Raw genomic sequence first — 24159 nt, forward strand, 5'->3', positions numbered from 1 at the left:
TCAACTTATGGCTTTTCCCAGTGAAGGGGGAAATCGGCCATTGCTTCACAGCATGCCGTCGCCCAGTTCCACGAGCTATTAAAACAAATTTCACACAAAAGGAACAATTAAAAAATATTTACAAACTGTTGGACCTGCAGAGATCAATTAAACATGCATACCAGAAAAGCTGGGAATAAAAAAAAGGTTAAAAAATTGAACAGTGCATACATTTCACATTTACTTACGTGGAACAAAGGCCCTCGACTCTACACGTAAAAAGTCCTCAACCTTGCGATCAACCCAAATCTTCTTCGAAGCCTCAGAGCGCCGTGCGTTCTTCAGACGAGGCATCTATGATGTAAAGCAAAAAAAAGTATTACTTGACTATAAGAATACAACCATTCGTTTTTAATATGCGTCCTCAACCAAGGTCAATTGCTGCACACACACACGTAATCCTATGACAACCAACACACGTGTGAACACACACACAGCGCTAGCATTGGCCTTCTTGAGGTGAATGCTGTCCTGCATCTATCACCGTCTCAGTGTACACAATACTAAACCACACACACCATGACAGGGCTCTGGTAAAATTAGAAATTGTTAATTATATATATATATATATATATATATATATATATATATATATATATATATATATATATATATATATATATATATATATATATATATATATATATATATATATATATATATATATATATATATATATATATATATATATGGTCATGGTGTGTGTGTGATACATACAGTGCCTTGCAAAAGTATTCATACCCCCTGGAATTTTCCACATTTTGTCACATTAAAACCACACACGTACATTTATTTTATTGGGATTTCATGTGATAGACCAACACACAGTGGGGCATCATTGTGAAGTGGAATGAAAATGAAATATGGTTTTAAATTTTTTTTAGAAATAAAAAACTGAAAAGTGTGGCGTGCATAAGTATTCAGCCCCCCTGAGTCAATACGTTGTAGAACCACCTATCGCTGCAATTACAGCTGCAAGTCTATTGGGGTATGTCTCCAGCAGCTTTGCCCATCTACAGACTGACATTTTTGCCCATTCTTCTTTAAAAAATAGCTGCAGCTTCAGATTCAGCATCAGATTGGATGGAGAGCGTCTGTCAACAGCAATTTTCAAGTCCTTCCAGAGATTCTCAATTGTATTGAGGTCTGGACTTTGACTGGGCCATTCTAACACATGCTTTGATTTGAACCATTCCATAGTAGATCTGGCTGTATTTTTAGTCTAGTTGTCCCTCTGGAAGGTGAACCTCCACTCCAGTCTCAAGTCTTTTGCAGACTCTAACAGGTGTTATGCCTTGTATTTGGCTCCATCCATCTTCCCATCAACTCTCAACAGCTTCCCTGTCCCTGCTGAAGAAAAGCATCCCCATAGCATGATGCTGCCACCACCATGTTTCACAGTGAGGATGGTGTGTATAGGGTGATGTGCTGTGTTAGTTTCCGCCACACATTGCATTTTGCATTTAGGGCAAAAACTTCAAGTTTGGTCTCATCTGAATATGCTGTGTCCCCTGCTGGCGTGTGGCAAGTGTTGGAGGAAGGTGCTCTGGTCAGATGAGACCAAACTTGAAGTGTTTGGCCTGAATGCAAAGTGCAATGTGTGGCAGAAAACTAACACTGCACATCACCCTATACACACCATCCCCACCGTGAAACATTGTGGTGGCAGCCTCATGCTGTTGGGGTCCTGTTCTTCAGCAGGGATAGGGAAGCTGTTCAGAGTTGATGGGAAGAAGGATGGAGCCAAATACAGGGCAGAAAATCCTGTTAGAGTCTGCAAAAGACTTGAGACTGGGGTGGAGGTTCACCTTCCAGAGGGACAACTAGACTAAACATACAGCCAGATCTACTATGGAATGGTTCAAATCAAAGCATGTGTTAGAATGGCCCAGTCAAAGTCCAGACCTCAATACAATTGAGAATATCTGGAAAGATTTGAAAATTGCTGTTGACAGACGCTCTCCATCCAATCTGATGCTGAATCTGAAGCTTGAGTTATTTTGCAAAGAAGAATGGGCAAAAATGTCAGCCTGTAGATGTGCAAAGCTGGCGGAGACATACCCCAATAGACTTGCAGCTGTTATTGCAGCGATAGGTGGTTCTACAAAGCATTGACTCAGGGCGGTTGAATACTTATGCACACCACACTTTTCAGTTTTTTATTTCTAAAATATTTTTGTAAACCATATTTAATTTTCATTCCACTTCACAATGATGCCCCACTGTGTGTTGGTGTATCACATGAAATCCCAGTGAATTAAATGTACGTGTGTGGTTTTAATGTGACAAAATGTGGAAAATTCCAAGGGGTATGAATACTTTTGCAAGGCACTGTATATATACACACACAACATATAGGCAGCATATATATATATATATATATATATATATATATATATATATATAGGCAACATAAAATAAACAGGCAACATAAAATAAATAAAACCCACAGTAACAACTCCTCCGAGCTGTTGGAAGCATAACCAATGGGAAATATTGTTGTCTTAAAATCAGGCTCACACAAACCACTTGCTCTAGTGTACATGCTCTAAAAACAGAATACTAATCAACTTGTTCCAGCTACAAGTTCAATTTGCATTAAAAAAAGCCAGTGTCACACACACACACACACCAACAGGCTTTACACAATACTAACACATACACACACACACACACACACACACGAGCTAAGAGAAATCGCGATGCATGCTATTTTCCATAATGTATAGCCTCACTGTGATACTCTAGTCCAGTATATTTAAAGAATGTTTAGACTCTCTTAGATAATCTAGACAAATGAATGGGCATTTACCGTGGCGATTTAAGAGGTTAAACAACGGAGAATCAGTTGCCCCATGCCATTAGTTAAAAATCCCTTAAACTGTTCCTTAACTGAATGCCTTAACTGCAGAATCGGCTGCAGCTAGCATTAAAACTACAGACTTTAGCCGAAGCAACTTACACAAAACCACACACACACACACTCACTCTCTGTGGCCCCATGACGCTCGTTAAAAATCACTTAACCATAGCAATTCACCGTTGAGAAGAAACACACACGCTGCCCTAGAGCTAGACAGACAGACAAACGGAGAGGCACACACACACCACTATAACTAGGAGAACAAGTGTGTTGAAATGGCACACACAGCTAACATGCTCATAACAAAATAGCAAACAACAAATAAGATGCATGAAATTAAAAAGGACATTTAAAACAATAATAAATATGAGCACATGAGTCTTGAAATGTCAAGCTGAACTTTAAAAAGACAGCGGCACAGCCAGCCACGGCTCTTTTTAGTAAAGTACAGCGTGTGCAAACAGATCATTTCCTGTGCACCTTCACATTAAAAGCACGATAATAGCCAATCGTGGGTTTACTTTTATTTTGAAGCAGATACGAACAGGAAGTGTGCACTCACACTCTCGCATTGCTGATAGCTTGAGGGACATTTCTTAAACAGTTAAAATTTAATATACTAACATGCTTTCAGATGCTTTAATTAATGCCGAATGTATAAAACCGACCTTACTATAAAGACATAATTGAGTAATGTACATTTCTGGACGGGGTTTGGCAAATGCAATGTAACCCACATTGAATAGACAGATTTCTGAATGGAGTTTGGCGAGTTTCCCGTTTGTGGCGAATTTGACTGAATTACCTATTAAAAGTGGATTCGAAGAATACAAATGTTAAACGGCAGCTGTTTGGCCAATACAACAATGCTGTTGAACATGCTAACCGCTAACTCTAATCATAACAGACTGCCTGCAGTGCACGTAGCCTACATGCAACACGCATGCAACTGCTAGCATAGCAAACACGTTAGCATTAGCAACTTTTCTTACCGTTCAAAGATGAGATCGGTGATTCTCTAGAAAACAACCTGTGATATACAGGCTGCTTTAGGATATCTTCTCGTCCTTTTGGTCTCGAAAATATTCCTCTCCGTGTGTTTGTGTGTGTCTGTGTGTCTCTCTCTCTCTCTCAGTTAGACTCTGCTTTGCCAGGCAAAACCAGAATCAATTCGAAAAATGCTTCGCGGGGGTTTATATAGTGCCGGTACGTCACTTCCGGTTGGAGAGGAAGTGACGTTTTTCAAACCTTTGCCTTCTGAATTAAATATTCTTAAATGATTTTGTAAATTATATTTTATTGTATATTGTCTATCTTCAGCACAATTAGACTACTTGAGCTTTAATGTCTTTTTAATGTATACACTGTTAAAATTTTAAATACATACAGTATATCACTACAATTCAATTCAAATTAACTTTATTGAAACAGAAGGAGCACTGTGTGTGTTTTTTTTTTTTTTTTAAACCCACAACAGACAAAAATAATGAAACAAATACATCAAAACTCTGTATGAAAAAAATGTATATATATAGTGGTTTCTAGAAAACCGTAGAAGAAATTGGATGTGACCATATGTTTAAGAAGAGCCACCCGTTTAACTCATACTGTTTTTTTTTGCCTTTCAAAGTCAAATTGACATGATCCAGGTTTTTTGATTATTGTGTCTGAATAATTATAGACATGTTTGAAAACATTTGACACATGTTTTAGTGCTTTAGTATGCTACACTTTGTGTCTATATGGTTAGCACGATGTCAGCCCTAAACTGCTGCATCATGCTTATTATCCAAAATTCTGGGGATGGGGTGATTTGTGCCAGAGGGCCTGGGGTGAGTTATAAATAAGAAAGTAAGTAAAATGTTTCTTTAAAAGCACATTTATAACAGTTTGCACTGTCCAAAGTGCTGTACATAGTGCATTCAGTAGGTAAATAATGAAGGTAAAATAACAATAACCAAAATAAAAGACAAAGCCTAGACATCCACATATAAACAAAGATAGTAGTGCAGAGGTAAGATAGTTAATGGGGAGGAAAAGCCAGGGTGTACATATGGGTTTTGAGCCTTGATTTAAAAGCATAAATGGAAGGGGAATCACATTTGTCAGGTGGCAGTTGGTTCTACAAGGGCGGAGCAACTAGTGCAAAGTACATTTCTGAGAGTTGTGCCATTGGCATGGCTGTATACGCTGGTCACCAAAAGGTCAGAAGAGAGTGACATCTCCATTCCACTTAACGACACCACTGATGAGAGTTCAGATGGCCAGAAAGATGATGATGGTGACTTTGTCATTGTGAGCTCTGCAGGTAAAACCATTAGATCTGCCAGGCCTTGCTTAAGAAAATTGTTTCCTTTAAATAAACCTTAAATAGAACTTAAATAAGTGGTTGTGTAATGGATCTGTCTTGCTTTACAGTTTATGAGATATATATCTATGGCTCAATTTACCCCATGGTTTTCTCTCTTGTGGCACAACTTACAAGAGGTGTTGGCAGGGTGGTATGGGAGGCTGATATGCTGCATCACCTTTGCATTTTGACATGTCACAAAAAAATGAAACAAAGTGGCAAATTGAATAATCTATTGTGGTAGATAAAAATACAGTAGTTTAGGCTGGGACTTCAGGCAGACCCTCTGCTCACATGAATTTCTTATTTTCCCTTTTTCTCCTTCACTTGTCTTTCTGTGGCTTTATTCTGCTCCGACTTTCCTTCTCTCTGAAGTATTGTCTTCTCCTTTTTCATTTTTCTCCTCTCTCACTCCAGCTATTCTTGCCTGGAAGAATGAAGATGTAAGATGCTTTGGTTAAAATCATTCTATTACATTACACTGTAGGGTTATGTTGTAAATATGTTCAGTAGTAACCTGGTGTAATTTGTGCAGCCTGAGCTTTAGTAGGCTAGCCTACTGCTTGGCTATTAAAATAAAAATTATCAACCTCCTAGCTAGCACTGTGCAGTAAATGAAGGCCTTGCTAGTTGTTAAACAGCACTGAGAACAATTAAATGGAGATATAATGTAGAGCAACACAGTTGGCTTCAAAATACACACTCTATATACGTTTTTGAATGTGGGATGTTGGGTTTGGGAGTTGTAGACCGAAAGGTGTGTGTTTTGGTGACTGACACAGTTTTTGCGATGTAGCGAAAAAAAATCCCACCCGCAAATGGGCGTGGCCTATCCCAAAAGATGCAGCTGACTTGTGTCTGTGGATATAAAGGTTTTGACTGTGGGATGTTCGGTGTGGAAGTTATAGGGCCAAACGCGTTTTCTTTGCTTTTGGCGCCCCCTATGGATGACATACGCAAAACTGCGTTAGATAGGAAGATGCAGCTCAATGTACCAAACAAGTGGATGTCAAGTTTTTGAATGTGCGATGTTTGGTGGGGGAGTTATGAGCAAAATGAAATTGTCAACCTCTCCACTTATTTGAATTTTCCCGCCAAATAGTTCGAAACAGGAAGTGAAAGTGCAAAACTAATTTGTTTAATAAGTCCGGCATACATAGGAATTTCTTGGCCAGATTTGTTGTATAGACTCAGTTACGCCCAAAGATAGGCTCCCTTGAGTTTCAAGAAAATCCCTTTTTTTTTTTTTTTTAAGGGATTTGCGCAAATCTTTAAAGCGCTAGCGTTTGGTCTTCCGATGGTCATAGAAAAATTATTTGACCTTCCTTTGCTCGTGGGAGTCGGTAGAGCATAATGCTTTTGGTTTCGTCCAAATCGGGCGAAAACTGTAGGAGGAGTATGTTTTGGTGACTGACACAGTTTTTGCGATGTAGCGAAAAATGTATATATACGCAAATGGGCGTGGCCTATCTCAAAAGATGCAGCTGACTTGTGGGCATCTGTGGATGTAAAGTTTTTGACTGTCGGACTTTCGGTGTGGAAGTTATAGCCCAAAACGCGTTTTCCTTTGTTGTGGCGCCACCTAGTGGCTGGGATGTCTGAATTTTTTTGTATGCTGAGAGACCGGGGGTCTGAACTAGTGCTGCAAGTGGCATGTCCCAACCCTTTACGGTTTGGGCTGCAGCACCACTTCTAAACATGGAATAATAATAATAATAATAAAAGGCCCAACAAAAACAATAGGGTTCCCTGCCCCGCAGGGCTTGGGAACCGCGGTGCTCTGCATTCCGCGGTCCCAGCCCTTCTCGGGCTTGGCCCCCTAATAATCCCTACAAGATCAATAGGGTTCCCTGCCCCGCAGGGCTTGGGAACCGCGTTGCTCTGCAAAACGCGGTCCCAGCCCTACTCGGGCTTGGCCCCCTAACTAGAACTGCAAGCAGTTTTTACCGGGGGCCAAGCCTCCGACGCGACTCGTCGTCAACCGCCGCGCCGGCCGCTCACTCCGCAGAATCTGCGGATGTAAAGTTTTTGACCGTGGGATGTTCGGTGCGGGAGTTGTATAGGTATCGCTGTTTACGGATGAATTTCGCGAAAGTCCCACGGTGGAACGATGCAGCTCAATTCACAGAACAAGTGGATGTCAAGTTTTTTAATGTGCGATGTGTGGTTGGCGAGTTATGAGCAAAAGCAGATTGTCAGCCTTGACAAAATGGCCGCCGGAGCTAATTGCACAATGTAATGTCAATGGACATGCTAACATTCCCGCCTTTTTTCTTTGATGGAATAAAAAAATATCTAATTTTATTAAAAAGTCCCTTACACATTAATATTTCTTGGCCATATTTTTTATATAGACTCGTGTATGCCCCTTGATGGTTTCCCGTGAGTTTTAAGAAATTTCCTCTGGCCAATTAGGAGATATGAAATTTCCTAATTTATGGCGCCCCCTTATGGCGAAAATTTCCAAATTTTTTATTGAACGCAATTAAGGGTAGTCCCAACATATGTCTAAAATTTGGACTTGATCCGACTTCTGATTTTGGATTTATGAATTTTTTCGTAAAACGTAGCTAATCAAGAAATATTTAAAACGCTACCGTTTCGTTATCCATGGTCGGATCAAAATGCTTTAGCAATTTTTTTTTCCGTGTGGGTCGGTAGATGTTCTGTGCAAACTTTGATGTCAATTGTCCAAAAATTATGGGAGGAGTAGCGAAAAATATGTTTTGCAGTTTTCGCGATTTTGCGAAAAATCTATAATATCGCAAATGGGCGTGGCCTATGCCAAATGATGCAGCTGACTCCAGTGCATCTGTGGATATAAAGTTTTTGACTGTGGGACGCTCGGTGTGGGAGTTATGACCCCAAACGCGTTTTCCTTCGTTGTAGCGCCACCTAGTGGCCGGCATGTCTGAATTTTTTTGTATGCGTACACGGCCCGGACCTGGATCTAGTCATGCAATTGGCATGTCTGCACCCTTTACGGTTTGGGCTGTGCACGCAGTTTTAGATGACTACAAATAATAATAATAATAATAATAATCGCCACAAAAACAATAGGGTTCCCTGCCCCGCAGGGCTTGGGAACCGCGTTGCTGTGCAAAACGCGGTCCCAGCTCCTGCTCGGGCTTGGCCCCCTAATAATCCCTACAAGATCAATAGGGTTCCCTGCCCCGCAGGGCTTGGGAACCGCGTTGCTCTGCAAAACGCGGTCCCAGCCCTACTCGGGCTTGGCCCCCTAACTAGAACTGCAAGCAGTTTTTACCGGGGGCCAAGCCTCCGACGCAACTCGTCGTCAAGCGCCGTGCCTGCTGCTCACTCCACAGAACCTGTGGATGTAAAGTTTTTGACCGTGGGATGTTCGGTGCGGGAGTTGTATAGGTATCGCTGTTTATGGATGAATTTTGCGAAACTGCCACGGTGGAACGATGCAGCTCAATTCACAGAACAAGTGCATGTCAAGTTTTTTAATGTGCGATGTGTGGTTGGCGAGTTATGAGCAAAAGTAGATTGTCAGCCTTGACAAAATGGCCGCCGGAGCTAATTGCACAATGTAATGTCAATGGACATGCTAACATTCCCGCCTTTTTTCTTTGACGGAAAAAAAAAAATCTAATTTTATTAAAAAGTCCCTTAAACATTACTATTTCTTGGCCATATTTTTTCTATAGACTCGTGTTTGCCCCTTGATGTTTTACCGTGAGTTTTAAGAAAATTCCTCTGGCCAATTAGGAGATATAAAATTTCCTAATTTATGGCGCCCCCTTATGGCGAAAATGTCCAATTTTTTTATTGAACGCAATTAAGGGTAGCCCCAACATATGTCTAAAATTTGGACTTGATCCGACTTATGATTTTGGATTTATGAATTTCTACGTAAAACGTAGCTAATTACTAAATATTCAAAGCGCTACCGTTTCGTTATCGATGGTCGGATCAAAATTCTTTTGAAAAAATCTTTTCCGTGTGGGTCGGTAGATGTTCTGTGCAAACGTTGGTGTCAATTGTCCAAAAATTGTGGGAGGAGTAGCGAAAAGTCAGTTTTGCAGTTTTCGCGATTTTGCGAAAAATCTATAATATCGCAAATGGGCGTGGCCTATGCCAAATGATGCAGATGACTCCAGTGCATATGTGGATATAAAGTTTTTGACTGTGGGACGTTCGGTGTGGGAGTTATGACCCCAAACGCGTTTTCCTTCGTTGTAGCGCCACCTAGTGGCCGGCATGTCTGAATTTTTGTCGTATGCGTAGTCCGGGCGGACCTGGATCTAGTCATGCAATTGGCATGTCTGCACCCTTTACGGTTTGGGCTGTGCACGCAGTTTTAGGGAGGTACAAATAATAATAATAACTAGAACTGCAAGCAGTTTTTACCGGGGGCCAAGCCTCCGACGCAACTCGTCGTCAACCGCCGCGCCGGCCGCTCACTCCGCGGAATCTGCGGATGTAAAGTTTTTGACCGTGGGATGTTCGGTGCGGGAGTTGTATAGGTATCGCTGTTTACGGATGAATTTCGCGAAAGTGCCACGGTGGAACGATGCAGCTCAATTCACAGAACAAGTGGATGTCAAGTTTTTTAATGTGCGATGTGTGGTTGGCGAGTTATGAGCAAAAGTAGATTGTCAGCCTTGACAAAATGGCCGCCGGAGCTAATTGCACAATGTAATGTCAATGGACATGCTAACATTCCCGCCTTTTTTCTTTGACGGAAAAAAAAAAATCTAATTTTATTAAAAAGTCCCTTAAACATTACTATTTCTTGGCCATATTTTTTCTATAGACTCGTGTTTGCCCCTTGATGGTTTACCGTGAGTTTTAAGAAAATTCGTCAGGCCAATTAGGAGATATAAAATTTCCTAATTTATGGCGCCCCCTTATGGCGAAATTCTCCGAATTTTTTATTGAACGCAATTAAGGGTAGCCCCAACATATGTCTAAAATTTGGACTTGATCCGACTTATGATTTTGGATTTATTAATTTTTTCGTAAAACGTAGCTAATCAACAAATATTTAAAACGCTACCGTTTCGTTATCCATGGTCGGATCACAATTCTTTTGAATGATTTCTTTCCGTGTGGGTCGGTAGATGTTCTGTGCAAAGTCTGGTGTCAATTGTCCAAAAATTGTGGGAGGAGTAGCGAAAAGTCAGTTTTGCAGTTTTCGCCATTTTGCGAAAAATCTATAATATCGCAAATGGGCGTGGCCTATGCCAAATGATGCAGCTGACTCCAGTGCATCTGTGGATATAAAGTTTTTGACTGTGGGACGTTCGGTGTGGGAGTTATGACCCCAAACGCAATTTCCTTCGTTGTAGCGCCACCTAGTGGCCGGCATGTCTGAATTTTGTTGTAGGCCGGGGGGCCGGGGGTCTGAACTAGTCATGCAAGTGGCATGTCCCAACCCTTTACGGTTTGGGCTGCAGCACCACTTTTACTCGGAGAAAAATTAAAATAATAATAATAATCCTTACAAAAACAATAGGGTTCCCTGCCCCGCAGGGCTTGGGAACCGCGTTGCTGTGCAAAACGCGGTCCCAGCTCCTGCTCGGGCTTGGCCCCCTAATAATAATAATAACTAGAACTGCAAGCAGTTTTTACCGGGGGCCAAGCCTCCGACGCAACTCGTCGTCAATAGGTATCGCTGTTTATGGATGAATTTCGCGAAACTGCCACGGTGGAACGATGCAGCTCAATTCACAGAACAAGTGGATGTCAAGTTTTTTAATGTGCGATGTGTGGTTGGCGAGTTATGAGCAAAAGTAAATTGTCAGCCTTGACAAAATGGCCGCCGGAGCTAATTGCACAATGTAATGTCAATGGACATGCTAACATTCCCGCCTTTTTTCTTTGACGGAAAAAAAAAAATCTAATTTTATTAAAAAGTCCCTTAAACATTACTATTTCTTGGCCATATTTTTTATATAGACTTGGGTATGCCCCTTGATGGTTTCCTGTGAGTTTTAAGAAATTTCCTCTGGCCAATTAGGAGATATGAAATTTCCTAATTTATGGCGCCCCCTTATGGCGAAAATTTCCGAATTTTTTATTGAACGCAATTAAGGGTAGCCCCAACATATGTCTAAAATTTGGACTTGATCCGACTTATGATTTTGGATTTATTAATTTTTTCGTAAAACGTAGCTAATCAACAAATATTTAAAACGCTACCGTTTCGTTATCCATGGTCGGATCACAATTCTTTCGAATGATTTCTTTCCGTGTGGGTCGGTAGATGTTCTGTGCAAAGTCTGGTGTCAATTGTCCAAAAATTGTGGGAGGTGTAGCGAAAAATACGTTTTTCAGTTTTCGCGATTCTGCGAAAAATCTATAATATCGCAAATGGGCGTGGCCTATGCCAAATGATGCAGCTGACTCCAGTGCATCTGTGGATATAAAGTTTTTGACTGTGGGACGTTCGGTGTGGGAGTTATGACCCCAAACGCGTTTTCCTTCGTTGTAGCGCCACCTAGTGGCCGGCATATCTGAATTTTTTTGTAGGCCGGGAGGCCGGGGGTCTGAACTAGTCACGCAAGTGGCATGTCCCAACCCTTTACGGTTTGGGCTGCAGCACCACTTTTACTCGGAGAAAAATTAAAATAATAATAATAATAATAATAATCGCCACAAAAACAATAGGGTTCCCTGCCCCGCAGGGCTTGGGAACCGCGTTGCTGTGCAAAACGCGGTCCCAGCTCCTGCTCGGGCTTGGCCCCCTAATAACTAGAACTGCAAGCAGTTTTTACCGGGGGCCAAGCCTCCGACGCAACTCGTCGTCAAGCGCCGTGCCTTCCGCTCACTCCACAGAACCTGTGGATGTAAAGTTTTTGACCGTGGGATGTTCGGTGCGGGAGTTGTATAGGTATCGCTGTTTACGGATGAATTTCGCGAAAGTGCAACGGTGGAACGATGCAGCTCAATTCACAGAACAAGTGGATGTCAAGTTTTTTAATGTGCGATGTGTGGTTGGCGAGTTATGAGCAAAAGCAGATTGTCAGCCTTGACAAAATGGCCGCCGGAGCTAATTGCACAATGTAATGTCAATGGACATGCTAACATTCCCGCCTTTTTTCTTTGACGGAAAAAAAAATATCTAATTTTATTAAAAAGTCCCTTAAACATTACTATTTCTTGGCCATATTTTTTATATAGACTCGTGTATGCCCCTTGATGCTTTCCCGTGAGTTTTAAGAAAATTCGTCTGGCCAATTAGGAGATATAAAATTTCCTAATTTATGGCGCCCCCTTATGGCGAAAATTTCCGAATTTTTTATTGAACGCAATTAAGGGTAGCCCCAACATATGTCTAAAATTTGGACTTGATCCGACTTATGATTTTGGATTTATTAATTTTTTCGTAAAACGTAGCTAATCAACAAATATTTAAAACGCTACCGTTTCGTTATCCATGGTCGGATCACAATTCTTTCGAATGATTTCTTTCCGTGTGGGTCGGTAGATGTTCTGTGCAAAGTCTGGTGTCAATTGTCCAAAAATTGTGGGAGGAGTAGCGAAAACTCAGTTTTGCAGTTTTCGCGATTTTGAAAAAAATCTATAATATCGCAAATGGGCGTGGCCTATGCCAAATGATGCAGCTGACTCCAGTGCATCTGTGGATATAAAGTTTTTGACTGTGGGACGTTCGGTGTGGGAGTTATGACCCCAAACGCGTTTTCCTTTGTTGTAGCGCCACCTAGTGGCCGGCATGTCTGAATTTTGTTGTAGGCCGGGAGGCCGGGGGTCTGAACTAGTCATGCAAGTGCCATGTCCCAACCCTTTACGGTTTGGGCTGCAGCACCACTTTTACTCGGAGAAAAATTAAAATAATAATAACTAGAACTGCAAGCAGTTTTTACCGGGGGCCAAGCCTCCGACGCAACTCGTCGTCAAGCGCCGTGCCTGCCGCTCACTCCACAGAACCTGTGGATGTAAAGTTTTTGACCGTGGGATGTTCGGTGCGGGAGTTGTATAGGTATCGCTGTTTATGGATGAATTTTGCGAAACTGCCACGGTGGAACGATGCAGCTCAATTCACAGAACAAGTGCATGTCAAGTTTTTTAATGTGCGATGTGTGGTTGGCGAGTTATGAGCAAAAGTAGATTGTCAGCCTTGACAAAATGGCCGCCGGAGCTAATTGCACAATGTAATGTCAATGGACATGCTAACATTCCCGCCTTTTTTCTTTGACGGAAAAAAAAAATATCTAATTTTATTAAAAAGTCCCTTACACATTAATATTTGTTGGCCATATTTTTTATATAGAGTCGTGTATGCCCCTTGATGGTTTCCCATGAGTTTTAAGAAATTTCCTCTGGCCAATTAGGAGATATGAAATTTCCTAATTTATGGCGCCCCCTTATGGCGAAAATGTCCAATTTTTTTATTGAACTCAATTAAGGGTAGCCCCAACATATGTCTAAAATTTGGACTTGATCCGACTTATGATTTTGGAATTATTAATTTTTTCGTAAAACGTAGCTAATCAACAAATATTTAAAACGCTACCGTTTCGTTATCCATGGTCGGATCACAATTCTTTCGAATGATTTCTTTCCGTGTGGGTCGGTCGATGTTCTGTGCAAAGTCTGGTGTCAATTGTCCAAAAATTGTGGGAGGTGTAGCGAAAAATAAGTTTTTCAGTTTTCGCGATTCTGCGAAAAATCTATAATATCGCAAATGGGCGTGGCCTATGCCAAATGATGCAGCTGACTCCAGTGCATCTGTGGATATAAAGTTTTTGACTGTGGGACGTTCGGTGTGGGAGTTATGACCCCAAACGCGTTTTCCTTCGTTGTAGCGCCACCTAGTGGCCGGCATGTCTGAATTTTTTTGTAGGCCGGGAGGCCGGGGGTCTGAACTAGTCACGCAAGTGGCATGTCCCAACCCTTTACGGTTTGGGCTGCAGCACCACTTTTACTCGGAGAAAAATTAAAATAATAATAATAATAATAACTAGAACTGCAAGCAGTTTTTACCGGGGGCCAAGCCTCCGACGCAACTCGTCGTCAAGCGCCGTGCCTGCCGCTCACTCCACAGAACCTGTGGATGTAAAGTTTTTGACCGTGGGATGTTCGGTGCGGGAGTTGTATAGGTATCGCTGTTTATGGATGAATTTTGCGAAACTGCCACGGTGGAACGATGCAGCTCAATTCACAGAACAAGTGCATGTCAAGTTTTTTAATGTGCGATGTGTGGTTGGCGAGTTATGAGCAAAAGTAGATTGTCAGCCTTGACAAAATGGCCGCCGGAGCTAATTGCACAATGTAATGTCAATGGACATGCTAACATTCCCGCCTTTTTTCTTTGACGGAAAAAAAAAATATCTAATTTTATTAAAAAGTCCCTTACACATTAATATTTCTTGGTCATATTTTTTATATAGAGTCGTGTATGCCCCTTGATGGTTTCCCGTGAGTTTTAAGAAATTTCCTCTGGCCAATTAGGAGATATGAAATTTCCTAATTTATGGCGCCCCCTTATGGCGAAAATGTCCAATTTTTCTATTGAACGCAATTAAGGGTAGCCCCAATATATGTCTAAAATTTGGACTTGATCCGACTTATGATTTTGGATTTATGAATTTTTACGTAAAACGTAGCAAATCAACAAATATTTAAAACGCTACCGTTTCGTTATCGATGGTCGGATCAAAATTCTTTCGAATGATTCTTTTCCGTGTGGGTCGGTAGATGTTCTGTGCAAACTTTGGTGTCAATTGTCCAAAAATTGTGGGAGGAATAGAGAAAAATATGTTTTGCAGTTTTTGCGATTTTGCGAAAAATCTATAATATCGCAAATGGGCGTGGCCTATGCCAAATGATGCAGCTGACTCCAGTGCATCTGTGGATATAAAGTTTTTGACTGTGGCACGTTCGGTGTGGGAGTTATGACCCCAAACGCGTTTTCCTTCGTTGTAGCGCCACCTAGTGGCCGGCATGTCTGAATTTTTTTGTAGGCCGGGAGGCCGGGGGTCTGAACTAGTCACGCAAGTGGCATGTCCCAACCCTTTACGGTTTGGGCTGCAGCACCACTTTTACTCGGAGAAAAATTAAAATAATAATAATAATAATAATAATAATAATCGCCACAAAAACAATAGGGTTCCCTGCCCCGCAGGGCTTGGGAACCGCGTTGCTGTGCAAAACGCGGTCCCAGCTCCTGCTCGGGCTTGGCCCCCTAATAATCGCCACAAAAACAATAGGGTTCCCTGCCCCGCAGGGCTTGGGAACCGCGTTGCTGTGCAAAACGCGGTCCCAGCTCCTGCTCGGGCTTGGCCCCCTAATAATCCTTACAAAAACAATAGGGTTCCCTGCCCCGCAGGGCTTGGGAACCGCGTTGCTGTGCAAAACGCGGTCCCAGCTCCTGCTCGGGCTTGGCCCCCTAACTAGAACTGCAAGCAGTTTTTACCGGGGGCCAAGCCTCCGACGCGACTCGTCGTCAACCGCCGCGCCGGCCGCTCACTCCGCAGAATCTGCGGATGTAAAGTTTTTGACCGTGGGATGTTCGGTGCGGGAGTTGTATAGGTATCGCTGTTTACGGATGAATTTCGCGAAAGTGCCACGGTGGAACGATGCAGCTCAATTCACAGAACAAGTGGATGTCAAGTTTTTTAATGTGCGATGTGTGGTTGGCGAGTTATGAGCAAAAGCAGATTGTCAGCCTTGACAAAATGGCCGCCGGAGCTAATTGCACAATGTAATGTCAATGGACATGCTAACATTCCCGCCTTTTTTCTTTGACGGAAAAAAAAATATCAAATTTTATTAAAAAGTCCCTTAAACATTAATATTTCTTGGCCATATTTTTTATATAGACTCGTGTATGCCCCTTGATGGTTTCCCGTGAGTTTTAAGAAATTTCCTCTGGCCAATTAGGAGATATGAAATTTCCTAATCTATGGCGCCCCCTTATGGCGAAAATTTCCGAATTTTTTATTGAACGCAATTAAGGGTAGCCCCAACATATGTCTAAAATTTGGACTTGATCCGACTTATGATTTTGGATTTATGAATTTTTTCGTGAAACGTAGCTAATCAACAAATATTTAAAACGCTACCGTTTCGTTATCCATGGTCGGATCAAAAGTCTTTTATATAAGTTTTTACCGTGTGGGTCGGTAGATGTTCTGTGCAAAGTTTGGTGTCAATTGTCCAAAAATTGTGGGAGGAGTAGCGAAAAATATGTTTTGAAGTTTTTGCGATTTTGCGAAAAATCTATAATATCGCAAATGGGCGTGGCCTATGCCAAATGATGCAGCTGACTCTAGTGCATCTGTGGATATAAAGTTTTTGACTGTGGGACGTTCGGTGTGGGAGTTATGACCCCAAACGCGTTTTCCTTTGTTGTAGCGCCACCTAGTGGCCGGCATGTCTGAATTTTGTTGTAGGCCGGGAGGCCGGGGGTCTGAACTAGTCATGCAAGTGGCATGTCCCAACCCTTTACGGTTTGGGCTGCAGCACCACTTTTACTCGGAGAAAAATTAAAATAATAATAATAATCCTTACAAAAACAATAGGGTTCCCTGCCCCGCAGGGCTTGGGAACCGCGTTGCTGTGCAAAACGCGGTCCCAGCTCCTGCTCGGGCTTGGCCCCCTAATAATAATAATCGCCACAAAAACAATAGGGTTCCCTGCCCCGCAGGGCTTGGGAACCGCGTTGCTGTGCAAAACGCGGTCCCAGCTCCTGCTCGGGCTTGGCCCCCTAATAATCGCCACTAAAACAATAGGGTTCCCTGCCCCGCAGGGCTTGGGAACCGCGTTGCTGTGCAAAACGCGGTCCCAGCTCCTGCTCGGGCTTGGCCCCCTAATAACAATCCTTACAAAAACAATAGGGTTCCCTGCCCCGCAGGGCTTGGGAACCGCGTTGCTGTGCAAAACGCGGTCCCAGCTCCTGCTCGGGCTTGGCCCCCTAATAATCGCCACTAAAACAATAGGGTTCCCAGCCCCGCAGGGCTTGGGAACCGCGTTGCTGTGCAAAACGCGGTCCCAGCTCCTGCTCGGGCTTGGCCCCCTAATAAAAAACATTTGTAAGTTCTATGGAGATGGGAGATACATTTTTGAAAGAATCTATCAAAATTCCGTAAAATGTATGCTGCTCTGTATAGGTTTCAAAAAGAACAAAAACTCTTAATTTGGAACATTATTAGGGGGCCAAGCCCGAGCAGGAGCTGGGACCGCGTTTTGCAGAGCAACGCGGTTCCCAAGCCCTGCGGGCAGGGAACCCTATTGTTTTTGTAAGGATTATTATTATACTTACCCCCCTAAAACTGCGTGCACAGCCCAAACCGTAAAGGGTGCAGACATGCCAATTGCATGACTAGATCCAGGTCCGTCCGGACTACGCAGACAAAAAAATTCAGACATGCCGGCCACTAGGTGGCGCTATATCAAGGAAAACGTCATAGCTCCCACACCGAACATCCCACAGTCAAAAACTTTATATCCACAGATGCACTGGAGTCAGCTGCATCATTTGGCATAGGCCACGCCCATTTGCGATATTATAGATTTTTCGCAAAATCGCAAAAACTGTAAAACTGACTTTTCGCTACTCCTCCCACAATTTTTGGACAATTGACACCAAAGTTTGCACAGAACATCTACCGACCCACACGGAAAGAAATCATGCTAAAGCATTTTGATCCGACCATCGATAACGAAACGGTAGCGTTTTAAATATTTGTTGATAACTACGTTCTACGTAGAAATTCATAAATCCAAAATCATAAATCGGATCAAGTCCAAATTTTAGACATATGTTGGGGCTACCCTTAATTGCGTTCAATAAAAAATTGGGAAAATTTCGCCATAGGGGGGCGCCATAAATTAGGAAATTTTATATCTCCTAATTGACTTTTCGCTACTCCTCCCACAATTTTTGCACAATTGACACCCAACTTTGCACAGAACATCTACCGACCAACACGGAAAGAAATCATGTAAAATGATTTTGATCCGACCATGGATAACGAAACGGTAGCGTTTTAAATATTTGTTGATTAGCTACGTTTTACGTAGAAATTCATAAATCCAAAATCATAAGTCGGATCAAGTCCAAATTTTAGACATATGTTGGGGCTACCCTTAATTGCGTTCAATAAAAAAATTTGACATTTTCGCCATAAGGGGGCGCCATAAATTAGGAAATTTTATATCTCCTAATTGGCCAGAGGAATTTTCTTAAAACTCACGGGAAACCATCAAGGGGCATACACGAGTCTATATAAAAAATATGGCCAAGAAATATTAATGTGTAAGGGACTTTTTAATAAAATTAGATAATTTTTTTGTCCATCAAAGAAAAAAGGCGGGATGCTAATCTCAGCTAGCATGTCCATTGACATTACATTGTGCAATTAGCTCCGGCCGCCATTTTGTCAAGGCTGACAATCTGCTTTTGCTCATAACTCGCCAACCACACATCGCACATTAAAAAACTTGACATCCACTTGTTCTGTGAATTGAGCTGCATCGTTCCACCGTGGCACTTTCGCGAAATTCATCCGTAAACAGCGATACCTATACAACTCCCGCACCGAACATCCCACGGTCAAAAACTTTACATCCACAGGTTCTGTGGAGTGAGCGGCAGGCACGGCGCTTGACGACGAGTTGCGTCGGAGGCTTGGCCCCCGGTAAAAACTGCTTGCAGTTCTAGTTACTATTGTTATCGCATCAGTTTTAACAAATGTCTTACGGCATTTTTTTTGGCATTATTATTATTAATATTTTATATTGCTTGCGGCTCAAGACAAAATCATTAAGAAAACTGATGGAACAGATACAAGAGAGGTGACCGTTCTACAGCTCACCGTGCTCCATCTTCTCTTTGTGTTGCTTGATCTTCTCTGGGATGGTCTGAGTGATGAAGACAAACCGGTCCTTCTTCAGGTGCTTCCTAGGTAACTGCTCCTTTAAGTCAATTTCCAAGTATTCTTCATCCACTCCATACTGTGGCCAGTGGGCAAGGCCGTCCCCGTTAGGAGACCTACGAACACACGCACGTGTGCACACACACACACACACACACACACACACACACACACACACACACACACACACACACACACACACACACACACACACACACACACACACACACACACACACACACACACACACACACACACACACACACACACACACACACACACACACACACACACACACACACACACACATTTGAAACAGCTTTGTCTCATATCAATGTGTATTGTAACTTATTACAAGAGTGAATTACCCTGTGCGAGCAAAGTTGGCCCAGTAGCTCATCATGGTTTTGCCCAACTGCTCCTCCTCTTCCGTGCATGCATCTTAAAAAAAATGTTTAAATGTAATCTCGTCAAAGACAAAACACTCAGGGTCTATTGAAATTAGGATGTTTATACCACACTCACCACTTAATGAAACATGGGTAGTTGTGAAGCAGAATCCAAAGACTGCAAAAAGTTCATCTCCGTGGTCACTGCCAACAAAGCTTGGTCTTTTTTCCTGCAGGAATTTGGGAGCGTGCTGGTACTCGTAGAGGTACACGGGAGCACCTGCATCTAGAAAGATAGATAGATACTATATTGATCCGCAGGACATTTTGACTTCCAGAAGCAGCAAATATACGTAATAACAAATCTAGTAGTAAACATGTGGGTGTGATTATATCTTGTTTGGGAAAGAGTGTGACAGTAAATATCAAATAATGGTTCTAATGGTTCTTGGATACATTTGCATATTCTTATGAAGATGCATATGGCATACCTCTGTGGGCATTAGAAGTCACAATGGCTGGAATAGTGAACATTATATCTCCAACTGCTTGTGTGAAGCCATCTCTGTTTTTCACACGATCTTCACCGCTTCCAATATATTCCTCGACCATAAAATTTTGGCCGATTGCAGCATCGGGCTGAAGAAAATGTGCAAAACATCTGTCAGAGCATTTGGAGGATGATGAAACAAAACAATATGGTAATGTCTAGCAGTGTCACTCTTACATTAGTGGCAAACATGGACATCACAGCCACAACCTGCTCCTTATCCATTCCCTCGGTCCAGTTTGGAGGAGCAAAGAACTAAGGAAAGTCAGACACAAAATGCAAAAGCAAAGTAAGCATGTTTCACAGCCCCACCTGCAAAGCTCTTCAATCGTGTACATTTTAGTAGAAATGTAGCCATTACACTTACGGCAGGAAGTAACCAGCCCCCTTCATCATTATTAACGCCAGTCATGAAGGGAACTTTGAGAAGTTCATGTTTCTGGTACAGCTCAGGCACAGGTTTTGTCAGAAAGTGTCCATCAACGTTTATAGGACAATTAACTGCTACATCCTGGAGAGAACAAAATGTGTAAAAGTACAAGTTGAAATACAGATGCCATACAAAACTATTGCAAAGAAACCTTGCAGAAACTAAGACATTTTCGCATACAATATCTCACCATCCCAAATGTCAAAATAGTATCTAAATCGAGGTTTTTCATGCAGTCAGCCATCTTCTTCGTGCTTTCAAGGCTACAGCCAGACATGTTGGCGATCATCTGAGGACAGAAATGTGGGTTCCATCGCAGCAAATTAGAGAAATATAATATGTCATGTTGGGATATTGTCAATTATGTGCACGGAAGAATGTTTCACGCAAAAATAAACACGCTGACAATTAACCTTCGCCACTGGTAGAGGGTCAATTACGCCGATTACATCTATTGCAGCTGTACCACTCTCAGCAATGCCATGGTGGAGCAGGCCATCGGTCAACGGTGAGAGAAGCTGTTGATTCCAGCAACAAAAAACAATGAAAAATTCTGTGGACAGCGGTAAATTTGAAGCAACATAATAGTGCTAATAAAAGAAAAAATAAATATGAGTTTCTATTCAGTCCTTTTCTGAAAATTGATCCTTACCAGAAGAGAAACGCTCATGCCACCAGCGGACTCCCCGAATATGGTAACTAAATCAGGGTTGCCTCCAAAGTTGTGAATGTGCTGCTGGACCCACCGCAGAGCTTGTACCTGGTCCAGGAGTCCAAAGTTCCCTGATGCGTGCTCATCTCCGGTGCTGGATAAAACATGCAATTATAGTCTAGCAGCTACTCTAACATCAGCAATTCAAGTGACCCTTTTATACTATTATATTTTTCCAAAAGTAATCCAAAGTAATACAGTGTAAAAAATGGTATGTCCACTCACATAGTGTCAAGTGACTTGAGTCTTTTTACCTGAAAAGGCCAAGAAGTCCCAAGCGGTACTGGATCGCAACCACAACCACATCCTGGTATGCAGCCAGGGCAGAGCCATCATATAGTGAAGCTGCACCACTAGTAAACCCTCCACCATGGATCCAGACCATGACCTGGTAAGATAATGAAAGAAAAACCTTGATCTTTTCCACAAAGCATAAATAACTATTTGACTGTATTCTACCTGAGCTCAAGGGAATCTCAAACTAAACAAAGACTATAATCTGGAACTCACTGGGAGCTTAGCACTGGGAGCTCTGTTTGCAGGAGTGTAAATGTTGAGGTAAAGACAGTCTTCAGAAATGTCTGGGATTTCCAGCAACATTCCAATGAAGCTCTGCATCAGATCTATTGTGAACTGTTTGTTCTGAATGCACCTGAAAAAGAGGCAAGATTCATCAATAAGGCATTGGACGAGAATTCTCAGAGTGGGCCAGAACTGAAGCAAATGGATGGCTCACATGCATGGCTGCTGGGTGGCATCCCTCACTCCTTCCCATCCTTCCACCGGCTGAGGTGCAGCCAGTCTCAGAGCAGGGCCCACGGGCGGCTTGGCAAATGGGACGCCTAAGTAGGCATGGACCCCGGTCTCTGTCCCCTTTACACTCAAATACTCACCCCTCAGGGCCCCAAGCTTTGTGTGGACTTCAGGTGCTGTCAGGATAATCAGGAATGCATCAGAATTATGATGTAACACTGCAAGATGTATTCAATGTGTAGCCTATTTAGAACCAAGTGACTATTTTAATACAAGTGGACAAGTGTCAGATACGTCAATTTGTTTCAGCCAGGTAGAGCTATGTGAAACATCTGCTTTACAGCACTGTTTTCCATGCTTTTTGTATAAGTAACTCAAATACAGCAATGAAACAAATAGCTGAATAATTTGTTAGCTGTTCCATAAACCACACAAATTGTATTAATAGAATAATTGTGTAATTATCAATGTATTTGTCAAATAAACTGCACAACATTGCTTGTTCCCTCCTAAAATTTGCTAGGGCCAGTTGTTTTACTGTTTTATCAGAGGAAATTGAATATCTTGTGGTTTTGGACAGGTAAAACAAGTTAGGCTTATTTGAAAATGCCAGGCTATAAGGCCATTCTGATTACACCTTGGCTCAACTTTGACCCACTGAATGCAGTTTTATAATGTCATGAATCATTGAGTCATAAAAGTGTTATCATGAGCATTTGATCCTGAAATAAGTTGTTAGGATCAGAATAAAAGTTTAAAAAAAAAACTAAATCGTGAGTTGCGTATTAACTCAAAAGGTGTAGCCCTACTGGCCCTTCTGTAACCTGGTGAGTAAAATATGATCAGCCTTCATTACAAATGATGTGTACAAGTATAAAGACCAAGGTTCTAAAGGAAGAAGAACAAATAAATAAATGATGATACTTCTGTCAATTTGACACCACATTGAGTATAGTAAACAACCACAGCCATTCCCAAGGTCATCCTGCATCAAAATGAAGTTAGCAAAATGAACAATTAGCCTATGGGATAAGATTTTCACCTTTGGACACAATTACTAATTCCACTCTCCGCAATAGGTGAAAGGTAACTTTGATTAAGGTGTCATGTGACGTAAATTTAACAAATGGATTCAGTCCAATGAGACATACTGTACATTCAACACTCATCCTACTGACATATTTTACATACATGGACCACCGACTGGGTTCATTAGAGACCCCCAGGCAAAAACTACTGGTGCAAACCATTGGTGTTTTAGGGGAATATCAGTGTTTAATGTTAATAAAACAATACTATGGCAAAGATAAACTAAATACAAATTGGGGACCCCAATACATCAATTTTTTTAAAGCAGAAATGAGCAGAGAAGTAGTAGTTCACGAGGAAGGAATTTATTGACAAAGTCATGAACAATTTGAGTGATAGAATTAAACCTCTCTGTGACTAGATGTTTACTTCTGGGGTCTGAAATGACCCCACCTGTATATGAAGGTTAAAGGAGGGATATGCTAATAGCCTGCAAGGGAATTCCTACTCAGGTTAACAGCACTAAAATCAATGCATGGAAATTGTTCTCGCTGATACCATTGTGCAAATAAACCAGATTAGTTTTTTCATAGCCTACTTACCGTGTTGGTCTGCAGCGACATAGAGGAACAAAACAGACGCTAGACAGAACAAAGTTTGCTCTGCGCGGCAGTTCATGATGATCGTGTCTGTGTTGACTGCAGCAGTCTGTGATAGCCTGAGGAAATACCACCTTTCTTCAGAACTTTGACCGGGATAGTAGGCTACGCAAATGTACGAGATAGCGTCATTCGGCCGCTTTACAACCCATGTTTACAACGCAGCAACAGGTCAAAGAGAATACTTTTCCGCTTTCTTGTTCCACTGGCCACCACCATGATCAAGCATTTTCTACCCATTGTATAATCTGCCCACCAGGCCAAATCAATCAGTCCATGTCGATATTGTTTTAGGTTCCTTTAAATAAGATTACGGACTGTAACACTTTACAATAAGGTAACCAAAACTACTACATAGCTTTGCATTGCCTACTACATAGGTTTCTTTTGCTTTAAGTTTGTTGTGAAAGTTTTTCAGTTCATGCAAGTGTGTGCAGCAACACTGTGAGCTGGATCAAACCGTATCAACCACAAGCGCGTACTTTGTTGTCTCCTGCTGAGGGGAAGGGGGAGGGGA

At 42.0% G+C, this 24159-nt stretch overlaps 1 protein-coding gene across 1 annotated transcript in view; it reads right to left on the bottom strand.

Moving 5' to 3' along the window:
* Window positions 1–23671, bottom strand: part of ces2b (carboxylesterase 2b) — a 71723-nt gene extending 48052 nt beyond the window's left edge. The window contains exons 1-13 of the mRNA XM_080027415.1: window positions 23586–23671; window positions 21938–22130; window positions 21712–21853; window positions 21456–21649; window positions 21142–21295; window positions 20903–21007; window positions 20680–20778; window positions 20427–20570; window positions 20237–20314; window positions 20001–20148; window positions 19646–19795; window positions 19489–19561; window positions 19061–19236 (exon numbers count right to left, since the gene is read on the bottom strand). Of these exons, the coding sequence (XP_079883541.1) occupies window positions 19061–19236; window positions 19489–19561; window positions 19646–19795; window positions 20001–20148; window positions 20237–20314; window positions 20427–20570; window positions 20680–20778; window positions 20903–21007; window positions 21142–21295; window positions 21456–21649; window positions 21712–21853; window positions 21938–22130; window positions 23586–23661 (1732 nt within the window). The 5' untranslated portion in view covers window positions 23662–23671. The remainder of the gene's footprint in view (window positions 1–19060; window positions 19237–19488; window positions 19562–19645; window positions 19796–20000; window positions 20149–20236; window positions 20315–20426; window positions 20571–20679; window positions 20779–20902; window positions 21008–21141; window positions 21296–21455; window positions 21650–21711; window positions 21854–21937; window positions 22131–23585) is intronic.
* Window positions 23672–24159: the final 488 nt, after the last annotated feature.

This window comes from Ammodytes marinus, assembly GCF_949987685.1.
Source record: "Ammodytes marinus genome assembly, chromosome: 5".
NCBI classification, from domain to species: Eukaryota; Metazoa; Chordata; class Actinopteri; order Uranoscopiformes; family Ammodytidae; genus Ammodytes; species Ammodytes marinus.